Genomic DNA, 27,013 nt, shown 5'->3' with positions numbered 1-27,013 from the left:
TGCAAGAGCTGACCATGTGCTCCTTAGTTTCACATTCCCTATACCTGCTGTTGGCCCTGTTCAGCTCTATAGTAATGAGAAGGCAGCTCTGTAGGCCTCTCTCTCTCTCCTGGAATAGCAGCTGCCAGAATCCCTACCCTGCTGAACCAGGATGATTTTATTAAAATGTGGTTTGGGGGAAGGGAGACACACCCCTCCCCCATTCTCCAGGGTTGAAGGTAGCCCACTGATAATATGCATAGTAGCCTTTGCCTCTTAATCTCTATAAATTTGCTTCCTGGTCTCACTGTGATGAAGTGATGTGGTTACATTTGCTTGTGCAATCAGCCCCCTGAAGGCTGGGGTTCTGACACTAGCAGTAGCCAAAGGCTCTAGCTCAGAGCCTTCCCCACTGGCTGGCTTTTCTCCCTGAGTACAATTCCTTTGAATAATTTCCCTGACAGTGAACTGAATTTGAAATGTGCCAAAATCACATTTCCTAAGGAAATTCTCTTTGGTGTTTTCCTACATCAGAGGTAACCGCCCCAGTTAAGAAGCTTCTCTTTTTAGGCTGGGGCCATTCAACCAAACTTTTGTCCTTCCTAGAAGAAATAAACTTCACATCTCTATGACTGTACTGCACTGAATGATACCCGAGTGGCCTGGAACAGTTAACCTGCCTCTCTTAGAGCTTAACTTATTACCAGGGAGTGACTTCTAGAGCCCAATGAGAAGGACAGAATTGCAGCCTATTAGGAGTTAGGCTTCTCCCTGCTGCCAAGGTCAGAGAGCCATTTAATTGGCTTACATGAAGAGATTGACGAGGATTCAGTTTCTAGATACTTCTAAGGGAGGAATACCTATAGCCAGCAAATGCTTTGGGTTGAGATCGGAAGGAAGCATAGAATAGTGTAAAGAATACTAATCTGTTATTTAGAAGTTCTGAATTCAAATCCCATCTCCATTATTGATTGATCTCTGAAGCATCTAACCCTCCTTGTGCCTCAACTCCCTCTTCTATAAAACAGAGGTAATAATAATTCAGTTGACAGAATTGGTGTTGTTTAGCTTAGAGAAATGAAAACAGTGGTAACATGAGTTATCTTCAACTATCTGAAGAGCTGTCACATATAAGAGGATTTTTGTTTTTTTGAGACCACAGAAGGAAGAACCAGAAGGAAGTTTTGGTTGTTTGGGGGTGGGGGGGGGGAGGTTAGGGCAGGAGAGTTGCAAAAAGGAAAAATTAAGATTAATTTCAGGAAAAACTTACCAACTAGATCTATTCAAAGCAGATAGACTATCTCAGAAGTAGGGGGTTATCATTTACTTGAGATATTCAAGGAAATGAAAGTTTGTCTGGCAGAGGAAATTCATGTTCCAGTAAGGGGTGGATGGATGGATGGATGAGAATGGATGAGTATTCTACTTCCTAATTCCATTGAAAATTCCATTGTAAACTCTTTGTGTGTGTGTGTGTGTGTGTGTGTGACCAGACCTATGATTGCATCAGCTTAGGAATCTCCTGAGGAACTCCCTTTTCCAATGCAGATTGGCACCTGCTCTGAAAATTATAGTCTTTGAAAGATGACTGGGAGCACTCAGGTTAAATGAATCTATATACTTTATAAATGTGATATGTGTGGGAGCTATTTATTAGTCATAGACCAGTAAAACTCCTCTAATTCACTATATAGAAGTAGCAGAAAAGAACACTGATTTGGAGTGGAGGATCTATATTTGAGTCTTGTTGCTTACTAAACTATGTGACCTTAGACAAATCACTTAATCTCTCAGCCTCAGTTTCCTTAAACTAAGGAGATTGAATTAGATGGTTTCTAAAGTCCTTTTCATCCTGTAACATTCTTTGATTCTGCAGTATACAGAATTCTACAATAAGCCTTTATTTGGAAATCTTTGACTGAATTTGTGCCAGTTTTAGTCAATGAGGTTCTGTTAATTTTACAGTTTGAGAGATGGAACAATGACCTGCATAGCTGATGGAAAGATAATTCTTTAGTATTTCAAAAGATGTGTGATTTCACTACTGTTGGACCATTCCTCTAACTGGGACATCACAATTCCTCTGCACCTAAGGAGATAATCCCCGAATGCTGATTTTACCAAAATATCATTCCTTGGTGGTCACCATTCTGGTGATGAGCCTATTAGTTAGACTGGTTCTTGGACAGCAGACACAATTCATTACTGTATGCATAAACTGCCACAAGTTCACCGCCACATCACAATGAGGCAGCGGAAGAGGGCTTGAGTGGAAAATGGAATGACTTATTAATTTTAAAAAAAGCTTTCCTAAAGGATGGTATTATCTTTTTTTTTTTTTGGCAAGGTAAATGGGGTTAAGTGGCTTGCCCAAGGCCACACAGCTAGGTAATTATTAAGTTTCTGAGACCAGATTTGAACCCGGATACTCCTGACTCCAGGGCCGGTGCTTTATCCACTTCACCACCTAGCTGCCCCTAAGGATGGTATTATCTTTTTAAAAATAATTATTTTTTCTAATTACATTTAATGACAATTTTTTCAAGTCCCAAATTTTCTTCCTTCTTCTTTCCTTTACCTGTCCCTTCTGTGAGATAGTAAGCAGTTTGATATGGGTTATATAGGTGTACCCATTCTAAACATTTCCATATAAGTCATGTTGTAAAAGAGGACACAGACCAAAAAGGAAAAAATCATGAGAAAAATTTTAAAAAAAAAGTATGCTCTGATCTTCAGACTCCAACGGTTTTTTTTTTTTTGGGGGGGGGGGGTTAAGGTTTTTTGGCTCGCCCAAGGCTGCACAGCTAAGTAATTATTAAGTGTCTGAGGCCAGGTTTGAACTCAGGTACTCCTGACTCCAGGGCTGGTGCTCTATCCACTACGCCACCTAGCTTCCCCTCCAACAGTTCTTTCTCTGGATATAGATAGCATTTATAATCATAAGTCCTTCAAAATTGTTTTAGATTATTGTATTGTTGAGAATAACTAAGTCATTCACAATCACTTTTGTACAATATTGCTGTTACTTTGTACAGTATTCTTCTGGTTCTGTCATATCATTTTTCATCAGTTCATGTCTTTCCAGGTTTTTCTGAAATCATCCTGTTGGTCAGTAGTATTTCATTGCAATCATATACCATAACATGTTTGGCCATACCTGTACCAAATTGATGGGCACTCTCTCAATTTCCAATTTTTTGCCACCACAAGAAGAGCTGCTATAAATATTTTTGTACAAATAAAATCCCCTCTCTTTCTTTTAAAGGGTATTATCTTTTTGGAGCTTTGAATGGGTTCATATTTCATGATCAGTAGCATTTATTAAACTCTTATTGAATTCCCCCATGTAGAAGATGCACCTTAATTTTGGGGTCTGAAATTTGAAAAAAAAGTATTACATAAAGTTATTGAACTCAAGTTTTATTCATCATGAAATTTAAGGACCTAATGCTCATAGCTTTCAGGCATCTTTTGGATAAGTCTAGTGGGTACATATGATTAGTCCATTCTGTTTCATGAACCTGAAGCATCAGTTGTGGCTGCCTTTGAAATCAGTCACTTGTTTTTCATCAGCAATTCTTGCCTCATGCTAAATCATCTTTGTGGACACAGGAATTCCACTTCCCTTGCTCTTCTATCCATCTCTTCAATTCCCTTTCTAAATCAGGCCATTTGACTGACTTGCCTCTCATGGCCTTCTGCTGTGGCATTTTCAGGAGGGTTTCTTCTTCCCCAGCCAGTTTTCTCAGTTGGAGGAGGACCAAACCTGATTTCCATTCACTTTTTGCAAACTGGATCATTTTGAACTTGAATTCAGCACTGTATGAAAATCTTTTCTGAACCATTTCTGGGCAAAATGGGGCAAAATGTAACCTAATATACCAGTAACAAAGGCAAAACAATGAGGCAATGACAAGCATGAAAAAGCAAAAAATGCAAGTAAAACTACAATCTACAGGTATAATAAATAATTTGTAAAAGACACTTTCCATTTTTTAGACCCCCCCTATTATTTTTTTTAGGTTTTTTTCAAGGCAAATGGGGTTAAGTGGCTTGCCCAAGGCCACACAGCTAGGTAATTATTAAGTGTCTGAGGCTGACTTTGAACCCAGGTACTCCTGACTCCAGGGCCAGTGCTCTACCACTGCGCCACCTAGCCGCCTGACCCCAAATTTTTAATAAAGGGTGTACCTTATACATGGAGAAACGAGGTATGTGCCAAGGACTTTATTAAGAGAGGGGGACACAAAGAAAGATAAAAGACCTGCTCTTAAGGAGCCTCTAGACTAATGTTTCACAGAACTCTGATTTGATTAGAATTCATGATTTAATTGTCTTAGGGATCACTTAGTGAGGAAATTTCTACTAGGTCAGATCTAAAACCATTTTAAAATTTATTGTTTCAGTTGCCTAGAGCACTGAGAGTGTCCACACAAACCGTTTTGTCAGAGGTGAGACTTGAACTCACATCTTCTTGGTTCTATGTTCTATCCATAACTGTCAGATTAGGAGAATGCAGAATTATCAGGGCTGGAAGGAAACCTGGAGGTCACTTAGTCTTCAGCTATCATGGTAGAGAGGGGGGAACTGATGCCCAAAGACTGACTTGCAATGAAGGAGTGCTATTAATGTCAGAGCCACAAGAACCTCAGTCTTCCAACTTTAAGTCTATATTTATCCTTGATGTTAATATCCTTATTCTCACCCTACCTTAAGATTTTGGGATATTGAGAATATTTAAAATATTACTTTCAGGTGTCTTTCTATGATTTATTACTTTTTAAACTAATATTTGGAATAGAAATTTGGTTTCTGTGGTTAGTGATCTTAAAAATCAAGTGAGTAGTTACACTGACTCCTAAACAAACAAACAAATTTAAAAAAGAAAAACAAAAACCTGGCTAAGCATCAGTTCAAAACCATGTGAAATGAGGGGGATTGGATTAGTTGGTCTTTAATACTAGAAGGACCAGGTGAACCTATTATGTCAATTGACACAAGAATGTTAAAATTATTTTGAATAATTTTTACTATAATTTCTCCTCAATGCAACTTCAATACAAATAATTATAAGCAAATATTATAATTTTACACTGAAAAATATTCATCCTGTTATCTTTAATATATGCAAATCAATGTTTGTTCCTTTGAGGTATTCTTAAATCCCAGTCCTAATGTGTTAACCTCCCTCCTAACTTAAACAATATATGTTCTAAGGCAGAGATGTCAAACAAGTCACATGAGATCCCAAGTACTGAATTGTATTAAAATTAAAATGGAAATGGAAAGTATTTAACAGTATAAAAATATAATAAAACATAGCTAATGTTAATAGATGGTTTTCTAAGCCAAAATGCCTCCCACAGGGACCTTTGTGTGTGTGTGTGTGTGTGTGTGTGTGTGTGTGTGTGTGTGTGTGTGTGTATATATATATATATATATATATATATATATATATATATATATATATCTGAGTGGCCTCTGCTTCTATTTGTGTTTGATATTACTATTCCAGGTGACCTTCATCTCAGCTGTTTTATGATCTATTGATCCTTCTAACTATACCATTCTGAGTTCTGCTAGGATTCCATTGAGCCAAGTTTGTCTGATATTACTGGTTAGGGGAGGTAGATGAAATAGTCTCCACATTAAGGTCTGTCTTTAACCCAGAAGAATAACTATTAATTACTTTCAAGAAGCATTTAGTACTAGGTGCATAGCATAGTATTAGATTGAAAATAGAGAATATTGAGAATCTGAGTTTTCAAGGATCTTATTTAAAAGAGGAAATAAAGCATTTAAACAGGTATAATATAAATTAAGATATAATAAATATACAATAGAGGACTAATTTAAAAGTTCCATCAGAGAGATCAGGGTAGGCCTCTTGGAGGAGATGACCTCAGAACTTTTCCTTGAAGAAATGGGGGAATTTCAACAGAGTTAGAAGGAAGAAAAAGTATTTGCATTCTATATATGTGAAATGCAATGAACTAAGACCCAAAGAAGAACAAAGATTAGATAAGGAATGGGGTGTGGGAGACCATTCATTTTCTTTAGAATATGGGACACATGAACTAAAGTAGTGGGAATTGTGGCAGGGAAAGTAGCAGGCTTAGAATGTTAGAACTGAGATTTATTTAACACTTTTTTTTGTATGGTGTCTCATCTCTGCATCTGACCTGCTGATGGCATTGTGGTTGTAGTCATTCAATTAATAACCTTTTATTAAGCACCTACTATATACCAGGCAATATGCCTAGTATGATCTAAGTCAAACAAATTTTGTCACAAGACAGAAATGAGTTGGTTGAGAAAAATGTGCTAAGGCTAGAGTGAAGGTGCTTTGTTTCCTCAATTACTATACTAGGGTGTGGAAAGGTTATGACTGCAGCTAGTGATAGTGATAAGTATTTCCAGTCCCATTAGCATGAAGGGCCCTATTGGAAATTATTCCACTGAATGTTTTTACAGCATAAAATTTGCTAGCCTTTTTGGCTAGCAGCAGAGCTTTGGGTTTCTTATAGACTAATAGAATGTTAAAGCCATAAGGGACATTTCAGACTATTTAATGTCCTACCCCTTTCTTTTTTAGGGACCCTCACAGAGGGGAAGTGATTTGTTCAAAGTCATATAACAGGTTAGTAGTACAGTGAAGATTCCAATCGTTCTCTCTTCACCCTGGCTTTCTCTCTGCCCTGTAAGGGCTCTTTTCTCTCAGTCTAGCTTCTGCTTACCATATCCTGTAGCTTCTCACCATCAGACAACCTTGCTCCTGCCTAAAAATGATAATAGGCTTAGATTTGGAGGGAACCTTAGGGACCATCCCATTCCATCCCAATCATATCATTTACTAGAGGAAGAAATTCAGGCTTAGAAAATGAAAGATGGGGCAGCTAGGTAGCACAGTGGATAAAGCACCGGCCCTGGAGTCAGGAGTACCTGGGTTCAAATCCGGTCTCAGACACTTAATAATTACGTAGCTATGTGGCCTTGGGCAAGCCACTTAACCCCATTTGCCTTGCAAAAGAAAAAAACTAAAAAGAAATAAGAAAATGAAAGTTAATAGTGTCTTGGAGGTTAGGGTGCACTGTTAGACAAGCACAGAGTTTGAATGTTTTCACTGTGATGATAAGTTACAGATCAAGTTTGTGAAAACTCATTGAAAACTCATTCAAAGATGTGTGATATTCATGGCTTGCAGTTGAAATAAGAGCTCATTATTAATAAAAATTCACATCTGGACTTGTGGTTACTGACACTTTTTCACATCATCTAGTCTCATTCTCATAAGGTTCCTTTGAGGCAGGCAATGTAAAACTTTTTACCATTGTGCAAATGAGGAAACTGAAGACCAGAGAAGTCAAGTGATTGCTCCATGTCACACAGCTAGTAATTGAGTCAGGGCTAGAATCCAGGCTTCTGGAACTTTTCTCATAATAATACTGTTTCTAGAAGGCTGCTGGATAGCAAGGATGAAATACAAAACCTGAAATCAGAAAGATTCATCTTCCCGAGTTCAAATCTGATCTCAAACACTTAAATAGCTGGGTGACCCTGGACAAGTCACTTAACCTTATTTGCCTCCATTTCCTCATTTGTAAAATGCACTGGAGAAGAAAATAGTAAATCATTCTAATATCTTTGCCAAGAAAATCTCAAATGGGATCACGAAGAGTCAGATTTATTTAAAAAACGACTGAGCAATAACAAAAATTGTTGTTCTCTAAAGATAGATTCTATGATTTCATGTACAAATAGCTAAATGCTATTCAAGTGACTAGTCTTTGAAGTGGGACCAGATTCAAATGGGAGGCACATACCTACTTTGTTGGAGAGACTGTGTGATGGGGGTCTCTCTCTGAAATATGCTGTACACGCCATGCAGTTCAGAAAGCCCTGCTTTTGATCTAAGATCTTCAGTTGCCAGCTCCTCTCCCCCTCACATTGGTTACATCTTTTCTCTCCTAAGTGCTAGCAAAAATGATAATACATTGGAATTGGAGTTTGGAGGATTTTAGAATCAGAAAGTCAGACCTGTAAAGGCATCCCAGAGGCTCTCTAATCAAACCCTAGGGAAGAGAGCACAGTACATTGGAAATACTGTGGAGTCAGATCATCTGGGTTCAGATTCCACCTTTGGTGATAACTGTGTGGCCTTGGGATGACACTTCCTTCCTCATCTGTAAAATGATAGTGGGGTTGGACTAGAGGGTCTCTGAGATCCTTTTCAGATTTAGATCTGGGATTCTTTTTTATTTTTTAAAGAGGCTTCATTTTTTCTATGAGGAAACAGATGATGGTTGTCCATTTCTGAAGAAGATCATGACATCTGGGAAGTCATGACATGTCAAGCACCTGAATTGGATTTGAGCGAGGGAGTGTCCAGGATCTCAAAGGGATTAAGTGTCATGGGGAGAATTTGTGATTCTTTAGTTAATAATCTTCCACTGTCTCTATCATTTCGTTTGAATTCTAACCCTGTCATTTACTAGTTTTGCCATAAATGTGACATGGGTCAAGCTATTCCTCTTCTCTGTGCCTCAGTTTCTTCCCTTGTTAAATGAAAGTTTTAGATTAACTGATCTTCAAGTTCCAACATTATTTGGTTCCTCTCCATAGAAAGGCAGTGTGGTTTAGGTAAAGAAGGCTTGGTACAAATTCACACCATCATATTAACTGCATCCTTCAGAGAGCCTCTACACTTTCTTCATCTGTAAAGTTGCAATAGTAACCCATACAAGGTTCTTACAAAGAATAATATAAACATAAATTAGTGGAGGAGGACAGTATTTTAAAATAAAATATAAGGTTTTGTTTTAAATGAATGCCCTGCAACAGTGTAATTGTGATATAGAAAGAACACCAGTCTGAAATCAGAAAATCTTTTTGACCTTATTCTTTTTTACCTTATTTTTCATCTGTACAATGGGTATAATTACATCTGACTGACTTCCTTCCCTCATAAAACTGTTGTGATGAACAAATGAGAGAATGAATATAAAAGTGATCTGTACTCATGGAAGACAATATTATTATTAGCACCGTCATCGTTGTTGATAGATTTGCTCAGTATGAAAATCACCTAAAAGATTTTCATGTTTAGATACCATCAGAAACCCTCCTTTTTTCCTCTCTTCTTTCCCAATCCTTTCTAATGTGAACCCCTTCCTCTTCTCTCCCAGGCTATTTGCCCATGACAAACCCACTCTGAAGGTTTCCTGGGGAGGAAGACAGGGATGGTGTATGCCTCTGCATGTGTTAAAATGCCTAAGTGTCTATGCCTCTGTGTGTGTGTGTACATGTATGACCTATATCTGTTTACTGTATCATTTATGAATATAGTTTAAGTAACTGGATTTACCTCCTGCAAAGGAACTGTTCTTTTGTGGATTCTGGCCCCATCTGCCACAAATCAATGTCTTTTGCATCTCTCAGTCCCTAGCCATCCTCAAAGCTCTGATTTTATGTAAGGGAGGGAGACTTGGTATTGAAGGATGCCTTCTCTATCTTGGCACACCTTTCTGGTACCAGCTGATACCACAAGAATGATCCTGATAAGAGGCGCTCTAGTGACCGTGCTTTCCCCATCTCCCCCCCCCCCCCGCCCCACGTGGCCTAATAACAGCCTGTTATTACCTACATCTTCACACACAAAGAGCCTGGTGAGGCTGCTGGCATTCAGTTGCTTTGGGGGGGGCAGGGATGAGGGTTTGGGGGAGTGAGGTTGTGGAGGTAGCTTTTCAGAAAGGCCAATGTGGAGAGAGAGGAGGTGACACCCAGGTTATATGAACTCCTTTCTCTAGGGCCCCCATCCTGGGACTGCTGTAAAAGGTTCCTGCTAAATTGGTATGAGCCTGGTGGGGTTTCATCCTTCCAACCACCTCTCCCTCCTTTCCCTACCTCACTTCCCTGGGGACTTCTGGGATGGTCTTGGCACAGTATTTAAGCTACTCCAGACCCATCCCCCCACTTCCTTCTCTCTTTCCCCCCCAAACCCCCTCTACTAAGTCTGGCACAATGTGTCTTAAATCATGGAAAATGTCATTTCTTAAATTTGGGGCCCAGAATCTGTCCCTGTCCTGTTTTTCCAGACCCATTGTTACTGGTAGACTTTACTATCAGCAGCTGCAGCCACCCTAGCTCTGATATCAGTCTCCCTGAAGCAGTGTTTAATTTATACCCCTCACTGCACCTCCCCCTCCCCTTTTCTGCCCCCTAGACCCCACTCTTCAAGTCATTTCAGGGCTGGAAAACTATGCCTGTCCCTCCCTCCAACCATAATAGCCTCAGGCCCATCTCATCACCCTTGTCACCCATCCCTGATACTAACTCAGCTTGCCCACACTGTTGTAGGGGGCAGATGGACTGTCGGAGCCTGAGGGCATCTCTCTGAAACGGGTAGCTGTGGTGGAAGATTTCTTTGACATCATCTACTCCATGCATGTGGAGAGCTCTGCAGAGCCAGGCAAAACCCCCAAGCATGCTGGGCAGAAGAAAACCTACCGAGCGGTGAGATTTTGCTTCCTTGCTTCTCTCAAAGCTTCAGGCCACAGTCTTGGCTCCGGGAAGGAGGGATCTGATGCAAAATGAGATAGCCCCTCAGCAGAATAGAGAGCATGTGGGCAAGGGCATAGAGGGCTTCAGGAAGACTGAAAAATGGGAGGGGAATGGAAATAAAAACTGGGGTCCAAACATGGAGATCACCAGACCAATTTGGTGCGTGACCTAGGGCTTGTTAATCCTCCTTTTGGGAGAGAAATCTCAATTTCTTCTTCTTAAAAATGAAAATTGGAATAATCCAAGCTGAGTCACAACCTATGTGATCTTGGGTAATTTACTTTCCCTTTCTGAATGTCAGTTTCCTCCTCTATAATATGAGGATTGAGAAAATTCCATCGGTTCTGGGCAATTGAGACTCATAGATTGAGTTAGAAGTGGTTGTAGAGATCATTTAGTCCAACCCCTTCATTTTTTATATATGAAGAAACTGAGGTCCAGAGAGATATAGTGACTTGTCCAGAACCATGAAAGTATAGTAAATAGCAGTGGTAGCATTTGAATCCAGATTCTCGGTATCCTCATGTTTACACTACACTGTCCTCTCAGCTAGTCAGTATTAGTGTGATGTTAGGCTATTTAGTTCCCCTCTCTTGGCCTCTATGTTGTCTATAAAAAGAGGACTAAATGACCTCCAAGACTTAGTTCTACTATTACTTTGTCCATCATTCAGATCATGGTCTTCTCTCTTTTGGGTTAGACATTAAGCCCCATAATTCATAGTGATTGATAGAATAGAGGGGAAAATACCTAAACTCACCAAGACCTCATATATATCTTACTTGAAAAACAAATTCTGCAGATACTGTACCCAGTATTCTTCCAGGTACTACTCAAGTTTATTTGGGACCACCAAAACATCAAACAATATACTACTGTTGCAGATACACCAAACATCAGTAAATACTATCAGATATTTTCCTAAATTGATTGGCATAATTTTGGAGGATTTCAGAGAGGGAGGCCAGTGAGGTCTAGAGTAGTCAGGGAAGAAGAGTTCTTGGAGGGATTGGGACTTCATTTGGGCCCAAAAGGGGCAGATAGGACTGCATTCTGACTGATTTTTGGAGAGGGATCATGGGAGGTCAAATCGGTACAGGATCAAAAAATCTGGGTCTAAATCCTAATTCTGTCCCTTAATTTTTGGGCAAGTTTGAATTAAGTGTTTTCTGAGCTTTAGTCACAGCATTTATAAAATGAGGATAATCAAACGTAGACTGCAAACTTCATTAGTATCCTCATGTGATCTGAGGATCACGTGTCAGGTATAAAGTTTATCAAGATTATGTAATGTGCTTCACAAATGTGAGTTTATGAAGAACAATATTGTGAATGAAGGCATAACACTGAGAATGAGATTGCCAAGAACTAGCCTGGCTAGACTGGGCTATCCAGTCAGAGTCTTCAGAAAGTCACATATCCTTGGATCCCCTTTCATGCCCTTTCAGGGGCTACCAATTTTGTTGGGCTACCCTAAAACCAATCCCTATGTCAGAGTGGATTTGACACAGTGTGGAGCATGTCCTCCTGCTGTTGCCCTAGAAGAATAAGAGTCTCCCCTCAGTTAGAACAGATTTCTGAAATACAGGAGAGCTGTGGGTCCTTGGCGGAGTCCTGTCAAATTGTGAATTCAATTTTGCCACTTTTTGAGGGCTTCCTAGAGTTTCTTCTGTGAATAGCAACAGAACTATATTGTATGGGATGAATTCACTCTTCAAGGTGACCATTTCCCCTTTGTGACTTTGCGATTCCTTTTATCCACATACTTATTAGCTTATTTTTTCTTCTTAGGAGAAGGATATTGGACTAAAATAGGTCCTGTGAAACCCAGGGAAGGCTTGATAACCATCAGGTGACCAGAGACATAGACCATCTGAATTGGAAAATGCCTTAATATGTAGACCTTAGAACATAGGAGCCTGATAGAATGCCAGAAGAGAGCTTAGAGATCATCTGGTTCAAAATGTAAACCCCTCACTTTACAGATGAGGAACCTGACACCTTGGGGGATTAAGAGACTTACCAGTCAAATAGCAAGTTAATATTGGATATGTGACTTGGACCCAGGATTTTTGATTCCCAGGCTAGGCAGAAAGCCTTGGGGAAATGGTTATATTTTTCCCTTCCCTTTTTGTCTTGGATTTGTAGAGAGAGTTCAAATGGTCATTATTATAGAAGTCAGACTGATATGTTTAGATCACAGGTGGTAGTAAAAGGAGATCAGAAGTTAACATTGGTAAGGATGGGCAGAGCTAACATGCATTTTATAGGCTAAATAGAATTTTTGTGGTCAAATGGATTTTTGGAAAGTCATCCTAAATTTTTTCCTACTCAATTTCCCGACAAGTCTGATAGTCTTCTGAATTCAGAGGTACCTTGATATGGAATGCTAAATCCAGAATCAAGATGATTTAAATTTAAATCTTGTTTCAGACCCATATTAGCTGTATGGCTCTGGTAAGTTATTTAGTTTCTCAACCTTTGATTCCTTATCTATAAAATAAAGATAATGAATTGGGCTAATAATGAGTTGATATATTAAAAAGTATTTTGAAAACCTTAAATTATATATAAATATTTGTTGCCAATTTGGATTGATGACAGGACCATGTCTCATAAAGAGTTCTGAACTTAGAGTTGTAAGTTCTGAGTTCAAATCCTGCCTCTATTTACTTAACCTTGTGACTTGTATGAGTGATGTCATTTCTTCAAGCCTTACTTTTATCATCTGTAAAATGGAGATGAAACACTTGCATTATCTACTCCTGGGAGGTATTGTGGGAAAAGCACCATTCAAATGTGAACTGCCTTTACTATTTTGGGGAATTATTTATAGCTGTCACAGAATCATACAGTTTTGGAGTTTATCAGTGTTTGCCTAGTCCAAACCATAGGAAAAAACCACTATTTTGCTTACAACATTTGCAGACTTTCAGTGTGGGGAGAACCTGTTTCTAGCCCCTCCTGAAAGCTCATTCCACTGTTTGCTCTTTTAGGACATTTTTCTTTACAGTAGTGTGCTGTCTCTTGAGTTTGTATGCCTTTTTCAGAAGGTACTCTGTTTCTTTGTCCTGAAAATTTCAATCTTCTCCTTTTTAGTTCATGGTGTTTATGGACTGCAGCTAGTCTCCTGGTTCACCTTGGATCATCCAGGCAGTTTGGGTTCAGTACCAAACTGATATCAAGAGGTCATCTAGTCCATTTGTTATACATTTGTTGCTGCTTCTGCTGCTAATAGTTCCCATGTATATCATGCTTAAGTAAATGACATAACTTTCCTCACAACTACCTTGTGAGCCATAAATATTGTAAATCCTATAAATGCTGTTTTACAGATGGGGAAAATGAGGTTCAAAGAGAAGAAAGGATTAGTCAACAGTCCCTTAGTTTGTATCACAATGTTTGCAAGCAACAGAACCATGATTTGAACCCAGAGTTTCCTCATTTAGTTCAGCCCTCTTTTCTCTATTTCATTATATATAATAGCTAGAATATGACTAGAGGATTTAAGAATCAGAAGAGACCTTAGAGGTCATCTAATCCAATCCCCTCATTTTACAGAAGAGGAAACTGAAATTTAAAGAGATTATGTGGTAGCACCTAAAAGAGGTTTTTCTCATTCCAAATTAAAGTTATTTTTTTCCCCCAATCCATTAATCTGCCCTAGGTCTAGCCACTGACTTGTCCTTGGTTCCACATTTTTGGGGGCCTATCCTCCATATGTTTTCCCACATGCTCTGCTTCCTATTGTCCTGCCTAGATCTGGCACATGACTGGCAAGGGTCCAACTGGGTTGCACACAGAGTTGGAATTTCAGCAACAATGCCAAGGCTAAGCTCTATGTGGGGCCCAGGCCTTCAATATCATGTCAGCCTGAATGATACTGGAGGGAGCCCGTCGTTTTCTTAACTCCTTTGCTCTATTTTTTTCTCTTCTCCACTTGTCACACTTCACCCTCTCAAACCAATTTATAGGCCTATGGGCCTGCTCTTTTTTTTCTCCCCTCTTTATGGTCATAATTTCACCTACAAAAACAAATTCAATCTAATCCCAACTCCCTAGGCATACCAATCAAAATAAGTAATGGTATCCCATTACTCTCTCTTCATGGTATAATGGAAACAGCACTAGTCTAGGATTCAGAAGACTTGGGTTCAAATTTGAATCCTACTGCTTAATTAATTGTGGAATTTTGGGCAAGCACCTCCTCTTCTCTTGGCTTCTGTTTCCTCTAAAATAAATTCAAGGTTTGGAACTGCATTCTTTCTAAGATTCTTTCAGGCCTAAGCTCTAAATTCTATCTCCTCTGAACCTTTTTAGCTCTAAAGACTATGATCTCTTTAAAAGAGATTACAAATTAAATTTATCATCATATAATGTTATTGGTGTAAGGGTCCTTAGAACATAGAATGTGAAGGTTGAAAAGAATCTTAGAGCTTTTATTTTGCCGCAAGGGTTGGGCGTAAACCTGTTTTTGTCTGTTCTACTCCTGGGTATTGCCGGGTGGTGACATTGCCCAGCCCCAAAGCTAAGCCTCCGAGGTAGCTCTAGAGCTTTCAGGGCTCCTGGGGCATCATCATCCACCATTCAGGTCAGGCTAGGGGTGCTTCCAGGCAGCCTGTAGCCAGTTGGAAGAAGTCTTCTCTGAACTGCCCTTGTAACTTCATCAGGAACAGTACCTGGACTAAAAAGAGGAATCTATTAGGCCTTTGTTTTATGATCTGTAAAATGAAGGGTCTAGTTAGGTGATATATAATGTCTCCTCCAGCCTAAAATTTAACATCCCACAGTCTTGCAAATAGTGTCTTGGCCAACATAGAAAAACTGCATAATTAACTTCGGATTCTAATAAAACAAACAAACCAATTTTAAAGACAAAGTCACAGGGGCTGGGTTTTGGGAGGGGGTGATTGGGGCTTGGATGGGGCTGTGGTATGGAAGCCAAGAGATGAGAGGTAGCAGAGTATAGTGGGAAAGTACAGTAGGTTCAGGATTAGGAGATAGGAATCTGAGTCCCTGTCTATTACGAACTTTTTGTATGACCCGGGGGTTGCCTCTCTGGGCCATCTTTCCCCTACCTTGTAATAGGAATATATTAGATTTACTTGACATTTTGTTGAAAGAACCCTTGCTTCACAACAATTCTGAGAGGTAGAGGGAACATTGACATTATTGTCCCCATTTTGCTGATGAGGAAAGCAAGGCTTAGAAAGAGGTTAGTTGATTTGCCTACAATTTTCACATAAAACTTGTAACTGCAGAATCAAGATCCAAACCTACTTCTCCTGACTTCAAATTAAGCATTCTTTCCATTCCCTTAAGTCCTTTCCCGGATATATTGAATTTAGCTCAATAAACATATATTTTAGAGGAGTACTAGGTGTCAGGTTAAATATACCCTCAAACCGAGAATCAGATTTGGACTTCTCTTTCCTCTGCCACAAGTTCCCTGTCTCATCTTTTTTTTGTTTTTAATCTATCCTTACTCCTCATTTGTCCTAGCTGTGAAACAGATAGCAAACCTACTTCTTCTTTTTTTTTTTTTTTTTTTTTTTTAGGTTTTTGCAAGGCAAATGGGGTTAAGTGGCTTGCCCAAGGCCACACAGCTAGGTCATTATTAAGTGTCTGAGGCCAGATTTGAACTCAGGTACTCCTGACTCCAGGGCTGGTGCTCTATCCACTGCACCACCTAGTCGCCCCTATGCCACCTAGCCCCCCACAAACCTACTTCTAATGTATTAAAGAAATATGGGTGGTGCATTGGATAGAGCACTGATTTGGGGTTCAGGAGGACTTAAGTTCAGTGTGGCCTCAGACACTTAATAGCTGTATGACCCCTGGGCAAGTCATTAATCCCAGTTGCTCCCCCCCCCAAAAAAAAAGAAATTTGAGAAAGAATGACATTTTTAATAGGAAAGCATATATAGGATCCTAGAATTGAGAGCTGGGAGAGAAATTCTAGAGACCCAGTCCCCTGATTTTACATACATGTTCATTTACATCTATATTACTCATATATATTTTAGGAACTTGAGGATCCTCAGATAGATTGAGTGATTTGCTTGAGGTCATATAAATAAGTAGTTGAGGGAGGGCCTCAATCTAGATCCTCCAGGGATATTTCCCCTCTTAGGAGAAAGATTCTGGATAAATGGATAAATGAAGGAGGTTGAGGTTCTGCTAGTCACAGTCTTGGGGACTTCCCTGACTAGCTGGGTCTGAATTTCTTCTCTCTTTCTCATAGGGCAGTCTTTGCTTTGCAGGGCTGGGCTAGTGCCCCTTTCAAGTTTCTCCCAGCTTAGGGGGCTTTGCTGGCCTTTTGCATATGACTCTTTCCCCCATGGTGGAGCAAGTAGCTGGCATTGCTTTGTCCTCCGGCTTACATACTCCCAGGGGACTAGAAAGGCTATTGACACCATTTCTGGCCCTGGTGGGAACCTGTCTGGGTCTGGAAACTGTTGGTGTCCTCCCTCTCCCCCATACTCCACCCCAAGGGAAACAAAGGTGGTGGAGTGGAAAGATCATTAGATTTGAAGTCCAATTCTATCTGAACTACTTACTAGCTTTGTGGAATTGAACAGATCATTTAACTTCTTTGGAACCTGATTTCCTCATCTATAAAACAAAAGGGTTCTACTGGATGGCCTTTAAAGGTCTTTTCTAGCATAATGTGGGTTCCAAACTCATTTGGGATCAGAGGTTTAGAGTTTCTGTTGATATTATATTTATCTTGGGCAAGTTACCTCATCTTTCTAGTCTTCTTTTTAGTGGAAGGATTGGACTAGCTGACCCCTGAGGTCTTTTCCAGTCCTAGAGACATTTATAAGATCTTGTGTCCCTTATATATTGCTAGTATGTATAAGGGGGTCATACATGATTTTTTTTTCTTCAGGGGGGTGGGAGGTGGGGAGGGGGAAAGCAACCTTTTTGTGAGCAGGATGGGCAGCTTCATCAGGGTGACCATGATTTAGAAACTTTTCACTCATTTCCTAAGCAGACAGCTGCCCTGCCCTTCCCCTAATTCCTTCAATGCCCCTCTTCTAAGGACTAATCTGTGGGTTGCACTGCCTCAGGGGACCAGGCTAGATGGGTCTCTTTTCCCAGGCCTGCTAAACTGCACTGGCTTTCCCTGGTGCCCCACCCCTCCGAGCTCCTCCTGAGCTGAGATCATCACATTAGCCGAGTGTATTCCCTTCTGACCCCGCAGGGCTGTGCCCAACCGACCGTCTGCCCCTGGCACACTGGCCTGGAATTCATTCTCAGTCAGACACAAGGGGAGAGATGAAATGTGTCCATCAGACATGCTTTTGGTTCCCCTTGCTTAGTATTAATAAGGGAGGAGGGCTACATAGGGGTTTCTAGAAATTCCCATGTGTCTTCCCCATCCCTGACTCTCTGACTTTCTCCAGCCACTCCATCTAATCAGAGTCACTGGAGAGTTTGCCCTTGTCCGTGACCTCTGGAGAGACCTAATCAGACAGACAGTTTGGAAGGGAGATAACTCATCAAGACTGGCCGCTCTGCAGAGCATCAAATCAGCTGAGAAATAACAATGGTACCACCCAAATTAACTGAATGGTCTGAGCAGACCTGGGGTGGGGGGGGTTGTGCTATCACAAGAGAAAGAGAAAAGGGTGGGCAGGATACCAAGGACAGCTGTGGGACCATCCTGGGGTTTCATTATGGGCCCTACTGCAAGGGATCCCTGATGGTGAGATGATGGCAAATGTCTTATAGACACCTTGAATGCAGGAAATCAAGTATAGAGTCTGCTCATATTAAATATAAAGCTAAGAGAGAGAGGAGGGAGACTGTTTGAGCTGATGGGGCTCATCTGCAGGAGAGAGTTCCCAGAGGGAAAGGCTCTACAGAGAGACCCATTTTCCTTTTTTGAGGCTTTGGGACAAGCCTTTGAACTTTCCCTGGCTGTGATTAAAAGACCTATAAACTGAGGTTATGCTGCCACTTAGTGGAGATAAATGTGAGCACCCACCCATACTTTGAGAAATTTCACTAGTCATAGAATATCAGATTGGGAATGGACCTGAGAACGGAGAATGTCAGAGTAGGAAGAACCTTAGAATAGGGGTACTTAAACTGGGGATTAGCAGTCTCATCACCCACTCCTCACTCATAGATTTCAGAGGATCTCTGTATGAACTTAGATGGGAAAAAAATTACATCTTTTTTTTTAAATTAATCTCTAAGTAAAATTGAGCATTTTCTTTAATTATTTAAAAACATTATTCTGAGAATGGTCCACAAGCTTCACCAAACTGCCAAAGGAGTCCATGATACATCAAAAAGAGGTATCTTAGAATATAGAATATCAAAGTTGCCAGGGACTTTAGACTATAGATTAATGAATAGCAAAGCAAATAATAAGTTGAATAGCAAAGCTTATCAATGGGAACATTAAAGTATAGACTATCAGATCTGGAAGGGGCCTTAAAATATAGAAAACAGAAAACTATAGTAGAAAAGAGTCTTAAGGGGCGGCTAGGTGGCGCAGTGGATAGAGCACCAGCCCTGGAGTCAGGAGTCCCTGAGTTCAAATCTGGCCTCAGACACTTAATAATTACCTAGCTGTGTGACCTTGGGCAAGCCACTTAACCCCATTTGCCTTGCAAAAACCTAAAAAAAACCCTTAAAATACAATGTAAGAGTTGGAAGGCATCTTACAATATAGAACACAGATGATATGACCTGGAATGGGACCTTAGAGCACACAATGTCAGAGTTGTAAAAGACCTTTAGAGGTATCTTTCTGAGTTCCTCCTTTTACAGTTATAGAAACTGGGGCCCAGAGTAGAAGTGACTTGTTCAAGGTCACACTAAGTTAAAGAGATTGGAGAGAACATCCAGATCTCTATCACTCTCTCTTAAAACTGTGCTATTCTTTTTGGAAAGGATTTTTGGTTTAATCCAAGATGTCCTCAAAAATTTTAGTGTAGTTTTAAGTTTATGACCTTTTAGGCCTAGCTGTCTTAGACACTGAGAGGAAAAGCATTACATTTATTTTGTCTTTTCTTTAATTTTTATCTAAATACAAAAGAGAAAATCCTTATTTTTTAGATCAAAATGGGCAAATCATAGGGGAAAAAGATGTTTGCAGGGATTTGGGGAGAATGGAGAGACCCTTCTATTCTTTTTATTTCTTTTATCTTTTTTTCTTTAACTTCTTTCCTCACATATCCCCCCTCTCTCTACCCAATGCCTCTATCAAAGACAAACTTGGAAAAGATTGATTATATAAAGAATAAGTATAGATAAACTTAAATGAATAAATTAAAATATATTATAAAATCTATATTTTGAGGATAATGCCAGGTTCAACATGCCATGTTCTAAGGTCCCTGATGGGTATGATATTCCATGGTTCTGTTCTGATCTCTTTGATTCTTTCCAAGGTGGGAACAGAAAATTGCATTGGACCCTTGAATCCTATTTATGGGAGGGACCCACTGGTTTCGATGAGAAATCCACTCACTAGTTGTCTTCGAGTTCCTACCTTTAGTAGCCATTAGTAAGCTATTTTTTTGAAATTAAAAGAAGATTCTAGAACTAGCTGGCTCACTGTGTAATCTTGGGAATCAGTTCTCCTTACAGCTTACTTGCTCTATCTCTAAAACAGAACCTGTAACAAAAGACTATAAATGATTACCAGAATAAGAAATAGCCTTATTAAATAGGCCTGCTTTTTGGATACACACCTCTTCTGACAGAAAGAACTAATCCTCAGAAAATATCTTGAATGATTTCAGTCCCTGGAAATTAAGGAATCCATTACTTTGACACTTAGTCCTAGTTAGCTTCTTGTTCTTACTTATCCCCGCTTTTCTCATGAGAAATGGAGTAAAATATTACTCACATTTGTCTCATGTGAACATCATATCTGACGTTTGCTTGTAGTAATTTCCCCACACTTGATTCTGTGAGGCAACTGGTGCAACTGTTGTTATGGCTATTTTCAGATGAAGTGAGGCTCAGAGCCAGGTTAAGTGACTTGCCCAAGACAACAAAGCTAGTAACTGCCAGAGAAATCTCATGGTATATTAGAAATAACAATAATAATAGTAGTGAGGATGGAGGATGATAGCATTTAAGTTGTCTTAAAGTTTTAAAAACACTTATAAATATTATCTCATTTTTCTCTACTACAACCCAAGGAGATAGGGACTTAGTTTATCTCTATTTTATAGATGAGGAGACTGAGGTATAGAGAGGTTAAAAAACTTCCCCAGGGTCACACAGTAAGCTCTGAGGTTGGATCTCCAGGCCCAGCACTGTCCCCTATACCACCTAACTGGAAAGAGCATCTTGTCTCTGTTATTATCTACTTTGGATGAGTCCCTTCCTCTCCGAAGAGCTGTGAGAGCTTCAGTTTCTTCGTAACATGAGGAGGTTAAGTTACACATGATCTATAAGCTCCCTTCTGGCTCACAATCCTGTGAACGCTAATCCAACCCAGGTCTCCTGACTCCTATCCCAGTGTTTCTTTCATTGCCTAAGTATGATTGTGTGGGGAAATAGAGTCATAGCACCTGGAAGTGAGGCAGGGTGTTCCTTGATCACTTTACCAAGCAGCCAGAGATTAGGAGCCCAGAGATAATTAGACTTCTGTCTCTTTCCCTAGATTGCAGAAACCTACGCTTTTCTCCCAAGGGAGGCTGTGACCCGGTTCCTGATGAGCTGCACAGAATGTCAAAAGCGGATGCACTTTAACTCCAATGGGTTAGAGCCCAAAGGTAAACAAAGACAGATATTCGGGGTCAGGACTGGGGCAGAAGGGTGGGCTGGAGCAGGGATCCCCAGACAATATATTTCTAGAGCTGCTGCTGTATCATCTGAGAAGGAAAACCATGAATACTGGCAGAGCCCTGAAGAGAAATGCTGATTAAGCTCTTGTCCCAATTCCCAGAGGCCAATGGGAAACCACGGCACTGCTGGGGAGAGCTACACTTTTATCTCAGGGATCATTTGAAAACTTACCAAACATTCATCCCAAATGCTACCTCTGAAACCTTTCTTGAGCACAGTGACTGTAAGTGATCTTTCTGTCCTCTAAAACTCTTGTAGCTCCTGGCAGAGATCTTAGACATCATCTTGGGTCTAGACTAATGCTCCTGTTTAGGAGATATTGAAGGGTTTGACTTCGGAGGTCCTTTCTAGTTCTAGGATTTTATGATTCTTAGGGCTTCAGATTCATTCATTCTGCACCTTCTTAAATCTCTATGTTGGTCAGTAAGGGAAATAAAATGAGACTGAGACAGAACTATCATGGAGTTTATAAAATCTAGACAGGCACAGATAAAGTATAAATTTGAATGTAAAAAATGATTCATGCTATTAAATCAAATGAGAAAGACTGCTTTTGGCTTGGGGAGTCTAAGAAGGCTTTCTGGAAGGGGTGCTTTTTGATTTGGGCTTTGACAGTGAATAGGATGTTAATGATGATATTTGCCCTTTGTTCTGGAAGAAGAGGGTAACATCAGGGAGGTGATGTCATGATATACATGAGAATTGGATATGAGTGTGTGGGGGTGCTATGCTGAATCAGCAGCCTCACTTTCTACACCAGACCCATCTGAGACTAGAGGCTAGATATGAATCTGGATGATTAGAGACAGCTCTGGATATAAGGCAGTCAGGGTTAAGTGACTTGCTCAAGGTCATATAGCTGGATTTGAAATCAGGTCCTCCTGACTTCAGGACTGGTACTTTACTCAATACCACCATCTAGCTAATAGACTGAAAAGGGGAAGAGATTTGGATGGGGGCAAAAGGCATTCTAGATATTGAGGAAGGAAAGAAGAGAGCATATTGGAGGTGGAGAGCAGGGGAAGGTAAAAGATAATACATAAAGTATATGAAGGGAAAGATAAGCCTGGTAAAGTAGGATATATTGCTGGAAGACCTTGAGTAGTATACTGAGGAATTTGGATTATCTTAAATGAGTAATCAAAGCTCTATGACTTCATTTCCTTACCATTCATTCATTGAATTGCCCCAACACAGTGTTTTGAATATAGTAGGTGCTTAATTCAACTCAACTAACATTTATTAATTGCCTTCTGGGAACAAAGCAGTATTGGGAAAACATTCTGATTAAATTAGATAAGTCTTTACCCTCATGGAACTTATTATTTCCAATGGAATATAAGCTATACACAGAGATAATTATAATATGAAAATAAGGTATGATGGGTAAAAGACATAAGACTAGTTTGATAAGACCTTAACAAGGAATCTTTGTTTGCCTTTCTTTGTATCTCCAACATTGGCATAAGCTTGATGCTTAACAATTGCTGGGTAACTTGACTATCAGAGTAGTACAAGCACTGGTCTTTGAGAGATTCAAGAAGAAGAGCTCACTGGTGGTATGGTGTAGTAGGGAAAAAAACACTGGAATTATACTTAAAAGCCCTGTTTCAAATCCCAGCCATGCCATCAATTATTCTATATGAACTTGGGCAAGGGGAAGGGAAGGGAATAAAGATTGTTATAGTGCCTAATGTGTGGTAGGCTCATGCCTTTATAAATATTATCACAAGTCCCTTAATCTTTGTTAGGCTCTATTTCTTCCCTTCTAAAATAAAGGGGTTAGATTAGGCAACCTCTGAGGTCTCTTCTAACTCTAACTTTATGGTTTTGTGATCCTCTAACCTCTGTGTTCTTCACTTCCCTTATCTGTAAAGTTCTGAGACAAACTTTCAGGAAAGGCTTCCTGGAGGAGGTAGCATTGAGCTAGATTTAAACTATGCATAGGATTTCAATAGGCAGAGGTGAACTGGTGGTGTGCCTTCTTAAACTGCTAAATAAATATTTGTTGTTATTTAAAAAAAAACAAATGGGATAGTTCAAGGCCACTTCCACTGATAGAAGGTAAGTGCAGTTCCTCTTAGCATTCATGTTCACAGATTCAAGCCTGTTTCTTCTGAGTGAGCTGCAGGCAGTCCCTGAGCCCCATTTCCCTCCCAAACCTCCCCAGAGACCCCCACTAAATCTTGGGGGCACATATGCTTGCAGGTGGCTTTGGCACAGTAAAACAGGCCAATAAATTTAGCTGGTGCATATAGGAAGTCTCCCTGAGAATGGAGCCCAGGTGGGCCATTCATCTAGGGTTTAGCTTCTCCCAAATGCTCTGTGCCAAATCTGTTTGCTGGCACCCAGCCCAGGGAAGGTTGCTAGAGTTAGGGGCAATTTTGCCCCTGCTTGAAGTCTAAGCTCTGACTCTGAGTGAAGGATGGCCCATTTGATTAAGTGGATTCTACTGTAAGTGACACAAAGAATATTGTTACCACTGTAGATAAAAATCTTATACTGAAATGAAGGAGACCTGTGGGGTTTTCATTTCATTTTGGTTGGCCTTGGGAAACAGCACATTAGGAACTTCTGACACCAGCCCAGTCACCAATGTCCAATGACTCTTCTTCCCCTGAGAGCAGTTAGGCCATTACCTCCCATTAGGCATATCCACCAGCTCTTGCCATGTGAGGCACCGAAATAAATCTCTTGTAAAAGGAACTGATATCCCCTGGGGAAATTGTGAAACCCCCACACTTGGATCCAGGATGCATTGGCATGGGTTTAGTGGGACCCTCTAGTTGTGATGAGAAATATACCTAGCCATCTCCAAGCATTGACATTGATTGACATAACACCACATGGATGACTTTCTGTCTACTCCACCCCCACTAGGTCTAACTAAAGTAGTGTTTTGCATATACATCTTGTCAGTTGTGTCTTGCATTTCTATGGGAATTGGGAGAGAGATGCATAGAATTTTGACCCTGGAAGATGAGACCTAAGAATGCCAGAAAGAAGTTTAGAAAACAGAATGTCAGAGCTGGAATCTGTATACTACTACTACTACTAGCCATGAACATTTATATTCCCATAATGCTTTTTTTTTTAATAAACAAGACTTGGGGTGGCTAGGTGGCATAGTGGATAAAGCACCAGCCTTGGAGTCAGGAGTACCTGTGTTCAAATCTGGTCTCAGACACATAATAATTACCTAGCTGTGTGGCCTTGGGCAAGCCACTTAACCCCATTTGCCTTGCAAAAAACCCTAAAAAAAAAAAGTAAAAAAAATAAACAAGACTCATTTTATTTTATTTTTAGTTTTTGCAAGGCAATGGGGTTAAATGACTTGCCCAAGGTCAGACAGCTAGGTAACTATTAAGTGTCTGAGGCTGGATTTGAACTCAGGTCCTCCTGACTCCAGGATCAGTACTCTATCCACTGTACCACCTAGCTGCCCCCATCCCATAATGCTTTAAGATTTCCAAAGTGTTTTCCTTACAACAGTTACTGGAGGCAGGGTTCAAGTTGAATTTATATCATTTTGATAGTCAGAGGAACTGAGACTAAAAAGAAGTTAAGTTACTGACTTGCTCAGTGTCACATACTAAGTGACTCAAAACCAGGACTCCTAAATTAACCACCAGTGCTCTTTCTACTCTACTATAGTGCTTGCAGAAAGAAGAACCCAGGCTGTCTTGATTGGAAGGGACCTTAGAGACCCTGTGCATTTCTTTTGTTAGGTTTGATTTTGGACAAAACAACCTCTCCTAGCCTCAGTTTCTTCATTTATAATATGTTTGTCTTAAACATAGTGATGTCATTTTTTTGGTCTTCAATAACAAAGGACAAGAACCAACCAAGCAATAAGTGAGACAATAGGTTCTACCTCCCCGAGTTGTTAGGATCAAATGAGTTATGGTAAATAAAGCACTTTGAAAATCTTACAGTGCTATATATATATATGTGTGAGCCATTGTTAGGATTGTTATCTAATTTAACCCCTTCATTGGCAGATGGAGAAACTGAGACCCAGGAAAGGGAAGTGACTTGCCCTTGGTCACATTAGTTAATAAGTGAGCAAGTGTATGTGTGGGTGATAATCAGTACCATTGGGACCCATTTTGGTCCAGTGTTCTTTTGACCACACCCCACTTATCTTCCTTCCTTTTGAAACTTCTAGCCCAGACAGTCTTTTATTCTTCCAGATTGTCTTTTCAAAAACAGGGTCTTAGTCCCTGAGGGTATCTTCTCCCACTGCTTAATTCCTGCCTGGAGTTGACATCCTCCATTTCACATCCTAATCATTTCCACAGCAACTGGCCATGTCAGACACAGAGCCTGTTCTGGGGGAGGAAAGGGGCTACTAGAGGTTGGCGTCAGCTGGGAGACTTTGCTCTGGTAGGGATCCTAAGGGGAAACTACTCTATCTCCCTCCCACTTCAACGGCAGGGATCCTTGAGGCAGGGTCTGTCACAGCTACTCTCTCTTGCCCTTTGCCAGCTCCATTCCATTTCAGTTTCCCTTCTAGTAACCAAGCTTCCTAGCAGGAGGTGGCATAGGGAGGATGCTCCTGTTCCCCTCCCCCCCCACCCCCTACCTCTCCAGGGCTCTGGAGATCGTCAGCATGATGATGTCCTCATCCTCCCACTCCCCAATTAAGGCTCCAGAGGTCTCCTGGGGCTGCTGACTCCCTCTCCAAATGATCTTTATGGAGAGGAGGGAGGGGGTATCATGCAGTGAGTGGCTCATTTCCCCCACCTTCTGCAAGGAGGGAGGGAGAAGAGGAAAGAGAAGAGAGGAGGAAGCTAGAGCTGAGAAATCCCTGGAATATAAATAAACCTTGTGGGTTCAGCAGAGAAACCTCAGTCCAGCATGCTCCTGTCAGGAGAAAGGGTGGATTAATTCCCTCTTGTGCCCATCATGTCCTCACCCTTTGAATAAACTTCATTTCTTTATCTCAGGTAACAGAGCTTTCCCTGTCAAAGCCAACACCCCAAGAAATGAGGCAGAATCAAATAATGGACCTTAACACTAAGCTTTCTTATATTAGGAAGGCTTTTTTACCTCTACATTCAGTGTGGAAATGAAAGGTTCAAAAGAGAGCCCCATCTTCCTTTGTATTGAGATAGGCAGGGTGGAGAACCCCAAGCAGATGACTCTGTAAACCCTCACAAAAATACTAACTCAGGCTTATAGACCTTTAGTTTACCTCTGTCCTCTGAGGTGGTTCAGGAAGTATTATTATTCCTATTAGCCAAATTAGTAAACTTAGACCTAGATAGGGGAAATTAGATGGCACAGCAGATAGAGCACTGGCCCTGGAGTCAGGAGGACCTGAGTTCAAATCCGACCTCAGATATTTAATAATCACCTAGCTGTGTGGCCTTGGCCAAACCACTTAACCCCATAGCCTTGAAAAAAAGCCTAACTAAAAAACCTTAGACCTAGATAAGCAAAACATTTCCTAAGATAACATACTCAGCATGTAGAAATACTACAACCTGAAGCCTTGTCTCTTGACTCCAGGTTTAATTTTTTGCATTTTTTTTTGTGGGGTAATGGGTTTAAATGACTTGCCCAAAGCCACATAGCTAAGTATCAAGTGTCTGAGGCTGGATTTGAACTCAAGTCTTCCTAACTCCAGGGCTGCTGCTCTATCCACTGC

The 27,013-nt window shown here is 40.4% G+C and overlaps 1 protein-coding gene across 4 annotated transcripts in view; it reads left to right on the top strand.

Moving 5' to 3' along the window:
• Positions 1-27,013, top strand: part of NOL4L (nucleolar protein 4 like) — a 210,037-nt gene that overhangs the window by 46,346 nt on the left and 136,678 nt on the right. The window contains exons 1-3 of one of the 4 annotated variants that reach the window (XM_074211874.1): positions 6,119-6,619; positions 10,336-10,491; positions 21,176-21,287. In XM_074211874.1, the coding sequence (XP_074067975.1) occupies positions 10,420-10,491; positions 21,176-21,287 (184 nt within the window). In that variant the 5' untranslated portion in view covers positions 6,119-6,619; positions 10,336-10,419. Of the gene's footprint in view, positions 1-6,118; positions 6,620-9,711; positions 9,829-10,335; positions 10,492-18,009; positions 18,095-21,175; positions 21,288-27,013 lie in introns of those variants that run through there. The other 3 variants (XM_074211873.1, XM_074211872.1, XM_074211875.1) reach the window with 3 other exon arrangements.

This window comes from Macrotis lagotis, chromosome 1, assembly GCF_037893015.1.
Source record: "Macrotis lagotis isolate mMagLag1 chromosome 1, bilby.v1.9.chrom.fasta, whole genome shotgun sequence".
Classification (NCBI taxonomy): domain Eukaryota; kingdom Metazoa; phylum Chordata; class Mammalia; order Peramelemorphia; family Peramelidae; genus Macrotis; species Macrotis lagotis.
Note: the sequence above shows the minus strand (reverse complement) of the source record. Positions and strands in the feature narration are given on the sequence as shown.